Source organism: Ictalurus punctatus, chromosome 9, assembly GCF_001660625.3.
Source record: "Ictalurus punctatus breed USDA103 chromosome 9, Coco_2.0, whole genome shotgun sequence".
Classification (NCBI taxonomy): Eukaryota; Metazoa; Chordata; class Actinopteri; order Siluriformes; family Ictaluridae; genus Ictalurus; species Ictalurus punctatus.
Genome location: NC_030424.2, coordinates 16,135,081 through 16,152,500, shown reverse-complemented (window position 1 = coordinate 16,152,500; position 17,420 = coordinate 16,135,081). Strand labels below are relative to the sequence as shown.

General features: G+C 38.1%; 1 protein-coding gene across 4 annotated transcripts in view; it reads right to left on the bottom strand.

Moving 5' to 3' along the window:
* The window catches only part of prkd3 (protein kinase D3), a 50,979-nt gene extending 40,776 nt beyond the window's left edge, over positions 1 to 10,203 (bottom strand). For 2 of the 4 annotated variants that reach the window (XM_047157659.2, XM_047157660.2), the window contains exon 1: positions 8,578 to 9,290. In XM_047157659.2, the coding sequence (XP_047013615.1) occupies positions 8,578 to 8,859 (282 nt within the window). In that variant the 5' untranslated portion in view covers positions 8,860 to 9,290. Of the gene's footprint in view, positions 1 to 6,458; positions 6,654 to 8,577; positions 9,304 to 9,755 lie in introns of those variants that run through there. The other 2 variants (XM_017476736.3, XM_053682550.1) reach the window with 2 other exon arrangements.
* Positions 10,204 to 17,420: the final 7,217 nt, after the last annotated feature.

Genomic DNA, 17,420 nt, shown 5'->3' with positions numbered 1-17,420 from the left:
TCCCTTCATCCATGTGCCCTTGTCAAACAAGTACTGCCAAGAAAAAGACATCCATGTGGCAGTGGTGCAGGCTGTGACTCTTACCACACACACACACACACACACACACACACACACACACACACGGCTCTAGCCTGACACAGAGGGTAATCACCAATCATCTGCACACTCAGTCAATCATACACACCCTGCCTTTTGGTGAGTCAGGCTGCTATGATCCATGATTTCTGACTAGTGGGAGTGTGCTCTCTCCAACTGCTCCACTGTGCACTTGAGCAGGAACAGCAAAAAATCAAAATTGCAGATGGTACAGATTAGGCTACTCTCTGCAGCAGAGAGTACTTCCCTTCACTGCACAGCTCTCTCTTAGAAATATATACTAATGTGCAAAACAAGACTAGTCCTGCCTGTCACTCCCTTTTAAGAACTTTGCTTACGATAATTGCTTTGACTTTTGTTAACATTGAATTACCAACTAAACAAGTACCATTATGTAGATCAGAACAAGTTACTCTGTGCACACATCTACTTTTACCACTGAGCATAATTAGCATGCTGCAAACCATAGACACACTGTGTTTTTAGCTAAAAACATGTTTTAGTCTGAGCCAGAGTTTCTAGGAAATGTTGAAATGAATGTTTTTAGTAACAGTATATCACATTGGATGAAAAAAATGAAATACTGTTCCTTCCATAGGAGTAGGCAGATACTTGCTATATGGGCCTTTGGGGTCAGCCTTGGGGGAATTTATTTCCTGTTCATTTTACGGTTAGTTTTGGCCAGAATGATCATGGCACACTCCAGTTTCCATGTGCTCCCCCTCTTTTGCTCAAGGTTCAAGTCTTTTGCTGCTGACTTTTCAGCTCTGTGTTACCCTAGTAACAATTTAATGTTGACTGCTATCCTCCCAATGAACCTGCAGGAGAGAAATGATGAAGTTCCTCTCAGAAAACAGAAGGCAGATTTTCTACTTTTCCTTTTTGCCAGATAATTTGATAGCATTTTCCATGGAAATTTAAAAAGCCAGATGTATTTAAAGTTAATAAATACTGACTAAACATCCCAAACTACATCGACAAATGATTAAACCTTGTCCTCAAGGTTGGTATGAGGGAACAGTCTATGAGTATGTAGTTTTGAATCTGCATGCCATAACCTTCTTTCATATAGACCACATATTGGCAGACACAATCACAAATGTGTTATATAAAGTAGAATGCTGTGAACCTCCAGAACTGGAGATGCACACTCCATGCATAGACAATAGCTACAAACTAAAGCTAAACAGAGACCAATCTGTAAAGGTGGCATCAAAGCACCAGTAAAATGAACAGTGTTAAAATTAATTGATTACAAATCTGTACATTTAGACCAACCCTTAACAAAGTAACCATGCTACCATGGCATATATTACTTTTATATTCAAAGCATGCAATGTCCATTATATGGAACTACTACAGATGGTAGTACAGACTTTGCCCATAGAATGAAAGTTACTAACCTATCACACAGTGGGAAGGATTTCTTACTTGCCCGTATGCAACACATTAACATCCGACCGCACAGTGTTTCCAGCTGCTTGAGTGATTCAAGGTCGGGCACAAGGTTTAGTCTTCATAAAAGTGCCTTCAGAGAGATTTCTAGAAGTTTATGCCTTTTTCCAAAGTATTTGCCAAAAAAGCTACAAACTTTTGTCCTCGGAGCTAGCTTTATCATCCCTTTCTGACAGAGGGGGAGAGAAGGGGGCTATTTGATCAAAGCCAAAGTAAATTCCCCCTCCTCCCAAATTCACACTGAAATGTCACAGACTATATACATGGTTCCCTCACATCACCACTTATTCAAGATCTAATGAGAAATTCCCAGAGTCCTCTTATATCATTTGCAACAGCAAAGCTGACTGATGGAAAGTGCTAAACTAATTTTCCAGGCCTCCAGGTGTGTAATGTGTTAGGACCATCTCAAACGTCAATGTGTGGAAATATGAGGCACATCAGCTCTTGAAAATGTGACGAATGCTTCTTGTCAGCATGGTGAACTTTTGTCCTGTGATTGTGCTCTTGGTGACAGCAGAGGAGAGCCAGTGCAACACCAAAACAGGAAGTGCTTCATTATCAGATGTTTATTTCCCTCATTGCGCACTACATTGTTTGTTATACACCAATTGCAAAATGAAAATATGAAACAAGAATGTTAGTTTTCTGCTTAAATGTAAAAAAGAAGCATTTATTCAAGCTGGCTTATCTCAAGAACTACTGTACCCCCAAGCATAATGGACCCGCTTTCCAATTAGCAGTGGAACTGGTCCCAAGTCAGGTATTATTCAGAAGTAGAAAAACATACCACATTTCACCCCACTTTATACAAGCTTTGTACACTAGATGGTCACAGGACAGTGATGAATTGCCCAGTAGTGTGGTTTTGCATTCAGCAGGAAGTCAAAGCAGCTCTGTGTGGTTTGCATAGTGTCCTTCCATTACAGTGACTGCAGTTCAATGTGAAACTCTAAACCAAACTCAGAACCAAAAGTTCATCCAGAAGATGAGACATCATACAAATGAAACGCTGTGGTCAAGCTCAGCTGCACATGAGGCCCTGTTATTTGGAAGCTCTCTAAATGTTTTAATTCAGCACCAGTAAAATTAAAAAATAATACTTAATTCTTTACAGATCCCTTTATACAGTACATTTAGAGCTACTATTTTGGCACTTTTATATTCAAAACCCATCCTTATGCTATACTTTATATGGTATGAATATCACATGCAGGCAACTTGAGAATTATTGTCATACAGAGCAAAATTGGCTGATCACCTTCATTGCACTTAACAGTATTTTAACTATTTATTATTTTATTCATTATCTGACTTGATGGTCAACAACTATTTGTTTTAAAGGTGTTCATCTGTCCCCACAGTGAAGGATAATAGAGTTGGTTGAGGATCTGAAGAATTAGACCCAGGGGTGCCAATAATTGTGGAGTTAAATGTAGGCAATATTAAAGATACCAGTGATACCAGTAAAATATGTACAGCTCCAAGCAGTGCATGCTTTTTGAACATGTTACCATAAAAAAAGCATTTCTCAGCCGTACAAGAGCAAGTGGTGAAGTCAGCATGCTACCTAAACCATTAAACCTTCAAAGCAGTAACTTCCGGGTGACCACAAAATGAGGAGCCATGGGTCCAGAAGCCACAAAGTCCCATGGTAGACTATTTATGCTAGGTTATACTACTATGTTATAACTAAACATCTGGTTCAAAAAGCAGTTAAAACAAATCCTAATAATCCCAATAACGGAACAAGTAATCAAGCAAATTACTGTTTTGAGCATTGAGCTCATCATTTGCTTAACAGAAAATATGAATATAAACAAATAAGCTTGTAATGTACAGTACACAGACAAATGTATGGCTTGAAATGTACTGGTGGTACAACTACTTTCCTTGGCAGTCCTCCAAGCCTGTAATAGTAATGCCTGACCAGACAATATTTATCTACATCTCTTTCTACACATAAATATGTAACACTTTTCTGTCTGTGTCCTGTTGATTGGACAAGCAAAGAGCAGAAAGTGTGTATAAATGTATTTGTGTCTGTAAGCCTACACACTTGTATGAGTACAAATGGTCAGGAGAATGGGAGAAATCAGTCATTTTTTCCACTGATATCAAAGCCATATGATCGTGCTGGGTTGGATCTCAGCACATGGAGTTTTAAGCTCATCCCATGGGTTTTGGGTGATCCAGAGCAGCACGCAAGGTTTTGAGACTGACACTGTTGCTTGGAGTTTCCATCAAAAACAAGCCTTCTGTGTGCACTACATGTCGACTAAAACTGCATCTAGATGCACTGTAGAATAACCTACCTTCTCCAACCAACAAAACCTTGTAGAAATGAAATGAATGTAAAAACTGCATTAATTATTAGTGACATCTACCTAAACACAAGTCTCAGGCACCATGATGTCATACTATTGTCAAAGGGTCAACAGTAACCTTGTGACAGACGATAAGAAAATTCCAAATATTCCAAATCTCTGTCTTTCTCTCTCTCTGAAATTCCTGCCTTCAAGCCAGAAGGCAGCATCAAGAAAATATCAATACTGGATTCTGCCCTGAAGCAAGGTTCCAGTGAGCAAGTTAGTGAGCATTCACCACTGCATTACACTCGCCTGAAGGAATGTGAACTTGACCTGAAATGCACTGGACAAGAAATACACAAAGCCAGGCATTGCATGTTAGCAATGCTGTCTGTCTGCTAGTGTAGCAGATTAACGAGTAACCATGCAAGGTTGCAGCTTGTCTCTTAGCTTCGAGCAGGAGCTCATCGTGTTCTGCTAAAGGGTCACGTCAGCACATTAATGCCAGACTGTTCACTCTGAAAACAATAGTACAATTTGGATGGAGCTGTTCAGTGTGGTCTAGTTTAAAAGGGTGTAACTGGGTTAGTTTAATGTACTGCATAACAAAAGCTGTTAAAAATAGTGCAGAACTAGTTGGATTTGCTTAAGATAATCATATAGTAAACACTTGGCCATGTAGACAGTGAAGTGAAATGCTGCACATGTAAAAACTAATATATAAAGGTACCATTTATCTGTTATATTCAGCAGCAGCCTGGGACCACAGACGTTGGTGGGGACAGAACAACATTAATAATGACATAGCCTCAAACAAATTTAACCCCATAATAGGCAGCTGAAAGTCAACATTCAACGTTCAATCTTTCGGCATACAGTCTAGTAGCTCATTTTTGAGTTGTTTTAGACATACCTTTTTTAAAAGCCCCACTACATCTCAAAACCTACACAAAAGACATGAAACTTGTATACAAAAGATCAGGCAGTGGAAAAGAGAGACCCGTTTTTTTTATTTTCATACTTTGTGTGGGGAAAAAAGGACACCGTGATGCACGTACATTACTGATATATGGGTATCCACTCCATAAACCCCCTTTCCCACTCCCAATCTTTGCCTTACAATAGAAAAGGTTTCGTAGACACTGTTTATACTTACAGATTTAATTCAGTTTTATTAAATTCTTCAATTCTGCTATAAAACAAGAACTTAATGTTTGTGGAGAATTTTAAACTAGAACAAACTGGCATAAAAATGTCACCCTGGCAACCCTATCATTAACTGTCCTGTCCTCTGTTCCTCCCCTCAGCACGGGGCAACTTGATTCCTATCCAAAAGGGCCTGTATTAGCAAATTAAGTCCCCATTTTTAATCATTAGCTTCAACTTATATCACTGGTCACTCAAAACAGGTCACTCTATTTGTACATATGGAGTTGTGAATGAGACCTTTGTGAAGGCTATCATTTGTTAAATGGTTTAATATTGGCACACTTGGTAAATATGAGCAAAGAAGGCTGTGAAAATTTGTCTTTATTGTTTAACCTTTTGGTCTTTTGTTAAAACAATTCACTAAAATACTCTGCTCTCATCGATATCAAACAATTGCAAAAATAACACAGATCTATCAAATAAAATATATATTTGTTAACTATAGGTGTGCAAAAATTATTGGCACCCCAATGAAAAAAATATATATATTTGAAGTATATTCCCACTAATATTTTGAATTTTTTTAGTACACCTTCGTGACTAGGAACAGGAAATTGTTCAACCATGGCTTCTGTTTCACAGGGGTATAAATATGAAGTAACGCATAGGCCAAATTCCCTTAGTCATTCATCACAATGGGTAAGACCAAGGAAATATAGCTGTTATGTGCGGCAAAATGTTGTTGAGCAACACAAAATGGAAAATGGAAAAATCATTGAAAATGTCCATTTCCACCATCAGGGCAATAATTAAGAAGTTCCAGTAACTGGAAATGGTATGAATCATTTGGAATTGGACGTTTGTCTATATTGTCTCAATGCACTGTAGAGTGGATGGTGCGAGTGGCCAAAAAATCTCCAAGGATCACAGCTGGAGAATTGCAGAAGTTAGTCGTGTCTCGTGGTCAGAAAGTCTCCAAAACTACAATCCAAAGTCACCTACATCACCACAAGTTGTTTGGAAGGTTTTCAAGAAAAAAGCCTCTATTCTCATCCAAAAACAAACTCAATGTTTTCAGTTTGCCAGACACTACTGGAACTTCAAATGAGACCGGGTTCTATGGTCAGATGAAACCAAAATAGAGCTTTTTGGCAATAAACACCAGAGATGGTTTTGGCACACACAGAGAGGGAGCCATATGGAAAAGTACATCATTCTTTAAATATGGTGGTGGTTCTTTAATGTTTTGGGGCTGTTTCTCTGCCAGAGGATCTGGACATTTTGTTAGGATACATGGCATCATGGACTCTATCAAATATCAACAGATATTAAATGAAAACCTGACTGCCTCTGCCAGAAAGCTTAAAATGGGCCATGGTTGGATCTTCCAGCAGGACTACGATCTAAAACATACATCAAAATCAACACAAAACATGGTTTACTGACCACAAAATCAAGGTTCTGCCATGGCCATCCCAGTCCCCTGACTTGAAACCCAGAGAAAACCTGTGGGGTGAACTGAAGAGGAGAGTCCACCAGCGTGGACCTCGAAATTTGAAGGATCTGGAGAGATTCTGTATGGAGGAATGGTCTCAGATCCCACCTCATCAGGCATTACAGGAGAAGACTCAGGGTTGTTATCTTGGCAAAGGGAGGTAGCACAAATTATTTACTAAAAGGGTGCCAATAATTGTTGCACACCTATATTTAACAAAAATGTTTTTTGATAAAACTGTGTTGTGTTTGTAGTTGTTTGGTATCTATGAGAACAGAGTATTTTTGTGTATTTTTCACAGCCTTCTTTGCTCATATTTACCAAGGGTGCCAATATTAGTGGAGGGCACTATATGTGTGTGTGCATATATATGGCGAACCTTGCCAATCACCACTGATTATGTTTTCACATTTATGTCATTGCTCACATCTACACTGTGTCCATTCTTTCACTACATCTCTCTGTGAACTAATTTTAAACTGATGGTATGAAAATGTGTGCTTTAATCAGCAACAAATGCCCATCATTGCTTATCCCTTAAAAGCAACTTCCTTGTGATTATAGCACAGACTAGGCACAGTCTAGATTAGTGACAGCCTTTTACATAAATTAATATGATAGAAAACTACAGTTGGACAGTCACATTAGCTTTGGTACCTCTTCAACAAAAACAAAATTTAGGCAACTTTCGACAGATTTAGGTTATTTACTCCTCAGATTTCCTCTCCTAATGCTCTGTTATGCTAGTAGTGAGAGAAGACTGTACAGTTAAGGGATTGTTACTAGACACGTCAGCTGCAAGCTGCTTAAGAGGAGCCTGCTGACCAAACTCTACCACTATAAATCTAGACCATTATTCTCAGATTTAAAATGTTCAAATTAATCTTCATTAAAGCAGCATAAAAATTTCCACATTAGCTCTCATAATACTTTTGGTGAGACTCCTCAATAAGGAAGAAATACTATCAAATTTCTAAAATAAATGTTTGCCAAACTAAACCTTACTGAGGTGCTTCTTTCCTTTTCCAACACACATATAGAGAAGAAATTTATGTTACAGTTCAGGTGAGACATCATGCAAAGGTCCAGTCTGATACTGTACCCTGGCCAGTTAGGAAAACTACCAAGTCCTTTTTTGTTTAAGTACACAAGTGTATCCAGACATGTGTGTGTGTGTGTGTGTGTGTGTGTGTGTGTGTGTGTGTGTGTGTGTATATATATATATATATATATATATATATACACACACACACACACACACATATAATAGAAAAACCACTAAAGTGAAATAGATTAATACAAATCTGTAAATGGATTGCTCCTCGCCTATTTTAAAATGTACAATCTATATAAATTTGCACTTTAAATCTAAAATAGGGGATAGTTCCTAGGTGTTTAATATGGGTTTAGTACTGTCACAGTTACAAATGAAACAGCAGCTTCCTGTTCACTGTCACACCCGAGACTTGATGTCCTTTTACTGTGAAAATACATTTGTGTACTTAAAATAAGCAAACCTGAAGTTGATGCGCATGTGCATTTCCATAAGATGTACTGTTGTGTTCCATATGTAACAGGGAAAACTACACAGGTATTAGTGACACTATATAAAGTGGGGCCAACAGATTTAGACACAAGCAACACACAAAATATACAAACCAAGCAGTTGAGGGTTAATGGCCTAGCTCAAAGGCCCTACAATATCTCACTCACAATCTGATCAGTAGCTTAAAGTCTTAACTACTGGCTCAATCTGTACCATCTAGTGTAACTAGAGCAAATGTGGCATAAAAACTATAGCATAGCTGTAAATTAATAAAAGATCTAATTAGCAATTCTGTTCTTTGCTTCTCCTGTAGAAAGGACCACAAATATAAAAACAAATAAAAACTGAATATTATTATTATTTGGATTAGTACTTTTCTCATATGTTTGCTCATTATATTGTTTACGTTCATTTTATCATTACTGTAAACTGACTGTAAAATTCAGTGTCTATGAACTGCACTATTTAAGACATTTCTATTACGTTATGGTAAACAATAAAGTTTTCTGAATATAAATATCTACCTTTTGGTCGACAATTGAACACACCAGGTCTTTCACAGCATTGAGTGACAGGTCATGTGGCTCCAGGCTGACTGTCTCCCTGGTGAGGCCAATCTGAAGGAGAAAGGAGAGTCCATGGAGAGAACCTCTGGAGAGTGTAGGGCTTGGAGCGCTGTGACTGCCGTTGGACAGGCGGCCAAAGAGGGCCACAGGGGGACTCGGGGATGGGGTCGGGGGCGTAGGCTGGGTGTGGAGGTAGGCTTTGGGCAAGGGTGGAGGAGGTGTGCTACTGCAGGCAGACATTGGCTTGCCTCCAACCACTGAGATGATTGCTGAGTAAAACCCAAAGGTGATGAGCCTGAAATCTGTGTCTCAGCACCACCACTTTTCTGAGTTAATAAGAGATTTATCTGGACACCTGCCCCTTATATAGTATGGTCAACCGTGTCTGAACTGTCACAGTCTTGCACAGTCCTTTGTATAAGCTATGAAGTATGTGTTATTTTTGTCTTCTGAATTTACACACTAATATGGTCATCCCAATAGCATAATTACACAATAATAATTAGAAATACGCTCTCGTTACACAGTACCCGTGGTGCACTATGGTGTACACATTGCACTGATAAGTGCATTTGATGATGTCTCAGCTGAGCTTTCAGGATCTCATCTTGAAGCTTGACAGAGCAGCTGTCATCCTAGAAATCCTAGTCCTCGTGTTCAAGTTCCATTCCTGCTTCTCACACTCTGTCAAGGAAACAAAGAGATCAATGTTCAAAACATGCAGTAAGTCTTACTTGTATCTCAGATGTAGCCTACATGCATATTTCATAGAAATAATACATGTTACAAAAGAAAAATAAAACACGCTTTATAAAGTGTTACAAGCACTCTGCAATGGGGAAAACTGTTGGGCTCTAGTTGCAATTTTTAGGATTAAGAACCTAATAATTATTTTTTTTTTTTCTATTATTGCAATTGCTCCCTGTAACCAACATCTGGAAGCCTTGCCATTCCACACATCTGGAGAGGATCCTCCCCCTCTCGGTCGTGTAACTGGCAGAGAACCACAACTGCCAGCAAAACAACTTTACAATCGCTGTGCTCGTGTTCACTGTAGGGTGCATAGTAACATAGTAACATACAGATACGAGTAATTCAATATTACAAAACAGTGTACATTGAAAAACACACATTACCTGGATATATTCAGAAAAGGCGTTTTCTTATTCGTGGATAAGAAACGAACCAAAAAAAACTTCCAGAAACGACGCTGGTTAAAGTGTTTTCAGAATCCCGTGTTTACTCAAAGGCTTTAAATCCCTGAAATGTACAGATTACTGTACTGATCTGGATTAGAGACTTGTGTTGCTTTTCGAAAACTTTTTCTTCTCTCAGGTCTAGTAGCGAAAGGCTCCTTCATGAGTGCGTCGTGTTTTCAGCTGTAGCTGTAGCCTCCAATTTCGCTGAAAGAGAAGAATATGCCCACAGGTTGTAGTGAAGCTCGCTGAAAGTAAACGCCGTTTTGGAGCCCAAGGCGACTCCACTACAGTCCCATAAACCCTGTGCGTTTCTCGGGCTTTTTTCCTGCTTTTGCATCACGCGCATGCCTGGCTTGATAACTGTTTCCGTTATGTGGACCGATACTGAGAGAGCTTTAGCGACCTCTACCAGTCCGATTCACATTCACCTTGCGACTCTGAAGTACTGTACAAGGCCACAGCGGTGAATCGGTTCTTATTAAACGACTCTTCTGGATGATTCGGGGGAAACGATTTGAAAGCAATAAATTAATTAATCTAAAGTGTTTCCGTCTGTTCTCTAGTGTACCAGGTTTTGATGTTAGATTGGTATTATTAGCAATTAAATTGTAGTAATTATTAATCGTTACTACATCTTGACTACCCTGCTGAAAAAAACAACAGAAACCCCTCATAGAATTTGTAATGGTTTTAATGGTTATAATGGGAATTGTGTTGTTTTTAATGGGAATGTAATGGTACCTGTGGGTGTCTACTGGTCATTTTTGCCTTCAGTTGGTGGCATGTTATGTGTAGTGGATATCATTAAGCACCAATAATAGTAATGGTAATGGTTTTAATGGCTAGCTGACTGCTTGTAATCGTATTTGTAGTGGAACCCATTAGAATTTCTGTGATGGTTTGTAATGTTTTTTTTTTGTATTATCAACCACAGACTAGTTTACTTTCAAAGGTAGAAAGAGTGTAGTATAAACAAAATGGCAGCATGATATGTGGGTCAATGTGGGTTAAAAGGTTAAAATACTCTGTCTGTGTGTGTGTGTGTGTGTGTGTGTGTGTGTGTGTGTGTGTGTGTGTGTGTGTGTGTGTGTGTGTGTGTGTGTGTGTTTATGTGTGTTTATGTGTGGAAGTGGCAGTGGCAATAAATAAGTTTACACAATCTCCCCTAAGCCATAGTGCCTGATCAGCCCAGGCATGTTTGATGTTTGCTTGAAATAGGTATACCCTTAGGGTGGAAAATTATTTATAACAAGAATAATTTTAGTTTATTAGGTTTCACGGATATTTCTGTTGCCATGTTAACATGGCCTAATATATTAACAGTTCGTAAAACTGTATGAGATGATACCATTTATCTTTTTAATATCAGTGTAATCAAGATGATCCTTTTCCCCTGATCACTTCTCTGACATAACAGGTGTGTGGGTCAAAGCCTAAATATGATTGCTAATATAAAATTAATTCTGTGTTGTCTTCAGAACAGAAATAACATTTTAATCAAGAACAATGTTTGAGGATTTGTTTTTAAATCATCTTTAACTGGCACATTTACTGGGATTAATATGCAACTGTGATGAATATTGTGTTCATTCTCATTTTTTGCTTTTTCCTAGAAAGCAAAATTCACCTCTTTATTTAAGGCTTGTGTAATTTTTCTAAAAAAGTTAGTTACTGAAAAGTGGTGTTTCTATGTTATAGTGCAAAGTGCTGGAGGAGGATTCATCAATCAACTTAATCAACTTCGAGAGTGACTGCAGTGTTTTAATGATGTCTTTTTTTAACGTGAAAAAATGTAATAATGAAGATACTAAGATGTGCTAAAAACAGGTATGTTCTGTTTTAATGATGTTTCTTCATAATCACAAGTAACAAGTAACATGCCAAGTGCATGTTAAGATGTCTGCAGGTAGAGGAAAAAAGCATACACGCTCACACACAATTTATAACTAGCTACAGTATGTTACATCTTAGTTGGTGTTCCAGAAGACCCAATTTAAACTAAGCACTTGCCTTTTAATATCAGGGGGTGTAATATATGGACTGAAATTTTTACTTATTTATGTATTTATTGCTGGCAATGAAAATATAATGTAATATAAAAGCAGGGGACAATTTTAACAGATTTTTAAAAGAAATGTTTTAGACTAATCTGATAATGTTTAACTAAAAAGGCAAAGATTCAAATAACATATATGTTAATATATTTCATATATTTCAAATCTGTAGTCTGACCCTATTGCCTGACTGCCTATAAAGTAGCACTCATACCTCAGTAGTTTACAGCAAATAAGTAATGTTTTTGCAGTCATTTGTATGCAGAACATTTGTATGCTTATAGATAACTTTCTCTCTCTCTCTCTCTCTCTCTCTCTCTCTCTCTCTCTCTCTCTCTCTCTCTCTCAATTCAAGCTTTATTGGCATGATCATATACACATACAACATTGCCAAAGCATTACAGAAATGAAGAACTATTATTTAATAAACATAATATTAATGTACATATAGAAACATGGAATTGAGAAATCAAGAAAAAATACAAATATTGGCAGTCATATATATGTCAATAAAAAAAAAAAATAAACAGAGCGTTTTGTGTGTGTGTGTGTGTGTGTGTGTGTGTGTTTGGGTGGGTTACTCAGTTACTTATTGTCCCCCAGGTTGTGGCAGGCAGATACAGCATGTACTGTCCTACTAAAACACTTCAAAAAAAAAAAAACTTCATTTTTTCTAACAGAATGGGCAGTTTGTCAGTGTTGGACAGAAGGGCGCACTGGTGGTATGTGATTGAAATTTTAAAAATATATTTCACGCAAGTGTTTGAATTTGTTACACTCAGTTAGAAAGTGCAGCTCTGTCATTGTGTTGCTATTGTACTGTGTGCATACTCTCTGCTCTTTAGGTGATTTGGCACTCCATGATTGCTTATAGCGGCCTGTCTCGATGACCAGTGTGTGTGCGCAGAGTCTGTACTTTGTCAGCGTGGTTCTGTGTTAGTGTTCAGTATCTTTGTCTTTTGCTCTCTCGTTCTCTCTCTCACTCTCTCTCAATCCATCTATGTTTCTTTCTCCTGTAGGCGGCACTGTTTGAGTAAGAACTGAATAGCGAGTCTACTCTTCGTGTTTGTAATATGTGGTGCTTCTAGCACCCAAGACCTACAGTAGAGCACATGTACTACTGTACACATGGGCCTGCAGAAATAAACCAACACCAGTGTTGTACAAGCGGAGCAGTAGGCTACTACAGGGGTTCCCAAACTTTTCCAGGGCAAGGCCCCCCATATGGTATTAACATTTGACCCCCCTTTTACAAGATGTCTTTTAAACACATTAAAAATACAGACTTCTGAATATATCCCCCTTTTTTATTATTAATAATTACATCTTACATCTTTACGTTACATTAGGAATTGATTGTGGGTGCGTGTGGTTGTCTGAGAGTGAAAAAGAAAAAATCATGTATTTATTTATTATTCACACCAAATTGTTGAGGCCCCCGGGCGCCCCCTGGTGGCCGCCACTTTGAAAACCACTGGGCTACTACGCAAGGTGAGGAGCGTTTCTCAGTCCGGCACTGCTGATAGTGTCATTATGTGGAGATGGCCGATTGTTTTTATGCTATTATTTTTAATTACTGCATGTACATGTAGTTCTGGTTCCAACTGGTGTTAAAATGTACACAAACAAGTCTCATCTCACCTACAATTATGTACATCTGGTTTTAATATTTTATGGTTTCATTTTATTATTTTTTTGTTTGTTTTGTTTTCATTGGCACATACCCACACCAAAATTCTGCCAGTGTACCTCATGAAAATATTAACTTGATCCTAAGAGGTCAACGGACATCTAACTTCACTTGAGCTAATAATTTGATGCTGCTTGCAACAGACCTTACCTAGAGCAGAATGTTATCTTTAGCCAAAAGAAATTCTGGGTGTTGGTCGCTAATATCTCATTTTAGTTTTCACCACGAAATGTTAGTAAATTATTAAGCAGAATGTAACCAAAAACTTGCCATGAATGTGTGTGTCTGCCTCGTGCCCTGTGTTCCTTGCATAGTTGCTGAAGAATTATGAATGACTGAAATTCCAGTACAAATGTACCTGTTTGGATTTGGAGAATGTCAACACGGAAATTGTTTACTTTGTTTCATCTCAAAAGTTATGTTTTGGATTGATGTTTTGTGGCAGGATACATATTTCTTTTATTTCTTTGTGGTATTATTATTGCTGTTGTTATTGTTGTTGTTGTTTCATGGATCAAGACCTTGTCATGGTGAAGGGGACTGTGTACTTTGCTGAACCTCAGGGCTATGTAACTAGGAGCGTGATGCTCCCACAGTAGGGCCACCCATTGTGAACAGATCTGAGGAGAGATCAGACAAAGAGCAAACCTAAAGACCCCAATGAAAGGTACAAAAAGAAGACCAAATGTACCCTACACAGATTAGGGTTACTGTGACCTACCCAGAGGCAGGTCTAGGGGTAATGTCCACAGGCGAGTGTCAAACTCAGCCCAAAATAAGAACCTCATGGGTTCACCACCAGCACGATTGTGGGGGGGATCAGATGCCATGCCATTCAGATATTCTTAGACGGACTAAACCTTTGCAAAGATCAGACCGTGAGCAAGGTTTGCTGAGCAAGTGTGGAGGAATGTTGACCTGTCTTTGGGATATTGTTGAGTGATGGAAGGAGCAATTTGACCAACCCAGTTTCAGGAGGTACCCTCATTTAACCCTCATTCAAGGAGGCAGTGCCATAAATTTCTGATTCTTTGCGATCTGTGTGACTGAGGTTAGTATGGTAGTTAGAAACTTTCAGTGGCAAGTGGGGCTGTCACGAATACTCAATTATAATTGACTACTTGATTATACTGTGCTGTATATGTACTGTGCAAAAGTCTTAGGCAAATATAAAGGATTGTTGTAGAACAAAGAGATCTGCAAAAATAATGAAATTTAATGTTTCTACATTAAAAAAAAAAACTATAAAGACCAGCAAACAGCAGTAAATGAAACAAAGTCAATATTTGGTGCAATAACCCTTTGAAAGAAAAAAAGAATTACTAGTCTCAGGTACAATTTCTGCAGTTTTATAAGGAAATGAGCTGTAAGTTTTACTGAGCGTCTTGCAGAACCAGTCACAGTTCTTCTGGAGACTTCTTGCACTTGCTTCTTATTTTTGCAGCAAAACCCATCAAGCAACCTTCATCAAGTTGTTAGTCTAAAAAGTGTTCTCTTACGTAATATGCTGCTGTCTTCACTGACATACAAACATTTTTATGTAACATTTTGTGCTGGAAAACAAATGTTTGGAAATCTAAAATGTTGTTGTATTCACTCGATAATGTAGAAGTCATAAAATAAAAATCTAACAAAGTTTGTTTGCCAAAGACATTTGCACCGTGCACGCACACACATTTTATTATTTATTTTTCGTGTGTGTGTGCTTGTGTGTGCGCGCGCGCCAGAAGGTGGCGATAATGCACAGCAAAGTTGACTTTACAACAAACCACAAGGAAGAGCATTCAGCTTCATGACGGAAAGCAACGTGCAGTCAGTCCAAGCAGGAAAAGGAGCAGTCAATTAGTGAAGAGAAATGTACTTACTTATGTACCCGTTACAGCATGTTTAATGTTAGCGTGTGTTCATAAATACTCCTGCATGCAGGCATGTACAGGATGGAAGATAATGGAAATTGAATAAAACAACGGAAATATTATTGTTTCTGAGCGAATTTATAATTAAGTTAACCAGCGTTAAACTACTCTAAGAGTTTGAGTGTGACACCCTGCTGAATGATAACAGTACAGGGATGTCAAAGCAAACAGAAGATTTCACTCAGAAGAGTTTGATCAAATGCATCTTAACACGAGCTTCAATCAGCCACATCTGCATTTATTTACATTATGTTTTATGTGACGCTTCCTGTGTAACATTTACTGTTTAGTTTTGGGTTTTTTTTACTAAAAACTAAACTTTCACCACCTTACTCAAGTAGATATTTGGAGAAGATTAATATATATATATATATCATATTGAGTGGGGTTTTTTTTTTCCATAGTAATGATACTTTTACTTGAGTAACTATTTTTGATGCTCCAACCACCTCGGTCTATATCAAGTATAAGTTATTACTTTGAAAATACAAACGTTTTTACAACAGTACAAATTTAACCCTACATTCTTCATTAATGATTTTTAATTTATCTATAACAAATCAGTCACATTATATGAATTACATTGAGCTTACGAATTTGCTATTTTAAACTTCTCGTCTCCCTTACAGTTATAAAAAGTAATGCTACATATACTGTAGTATTTTTGTTTCAGGAATGCCATGCTTTATCTTTAAAAAGGAAGGGGGGGGGTATTCTGTATATACACTTATTAGGAACACTACACTAAGGGTAGGGCCTCTCTTTGCTCTCAAAACAGCCTAAATTCTTCATGGCATGAAAACATTCCTTTGAGATTCAGGTCCATGTTGATATGACTGCATCGCACATTTCCTGAAGATGTTTGAGGTGCACTTTCATGCGGCGAATCTCTCATTCTACCACGTCCCAAAGGTGTTCTACTGGGTTCAGATGTGGTGGCTGGGAAGGCCAGTGAATAACAGTGAACTCATTTGTCATGTTCATCAAACCAGTTTGAGACGATTTTGCTTTGTGACATGGTGCATCATCATGCTGGAAGTAGCCATTAGGAGATGGTACATTGTAGCCATGAAGGGATGCACATGGTCAGCAACAATACTCAAATCGGCTGTGGCATTCAAGCGATGATTGATTGGTATTAACATGTGCCAAGAAAACATTCCCCATACCATTACACCACCCACAAACCTGGATTGTTGACACAAGTCAGATTGCTTTTTGCACCAAATTCGGACCCTACCATCTATGTGCCTCAGAAGAAATCCAGATTCATCAAACCAGGCTACATTTTTCCAATCTTCAACTGTCAACCCACTGCAGCACCAGTTGAACTGTTCTTGGCTGATAGAAGTGGAACCTGACATAGTCTTCTGCTGTTGTAGCCCATCCATATCAAGGTTTGACATGCCGTACATTCTGAGATGCTTTTCTGCTAAGCACAATTGTACAGAGTGGCTATCTTAGTTACTGTAGCCTTTCTGTCAGCTCTAACGAGTCTGGTTCAATCATGCCACAATTAAAATCAATGAGATCACATTTTTCCCCCCATTCTGAAGGTTGATGTGAAAAATGCCAGAATCGCGATTGACTGATTGGATAATTGCGTGAATGAGTAGGTTTACTGGTGTTCCTAATAAAGTGCTTGGTGAGTGTACATTATAAAAAATAGTTTGTTGGGAATTTTTTTCCATCAAAAAGTCAGAATTTTAGGATAAAACAAAGTATATTTATATAGCACTTATATGTAGCATTTATCTAGAGGAACATTTTTATTGTCTCTACAAGTAGTTTTCAGGCAACATATGATACTGACTACTCAATTATTAATCTAAGAAAACAGTCAAATAATCCATTCTCAAAATAATCAATATTGACAGCCCTAATGGCAAGGCTCCATGGGTGGATGCGATTCATCCAGGGATGTTGAAGACACTGGACAAGG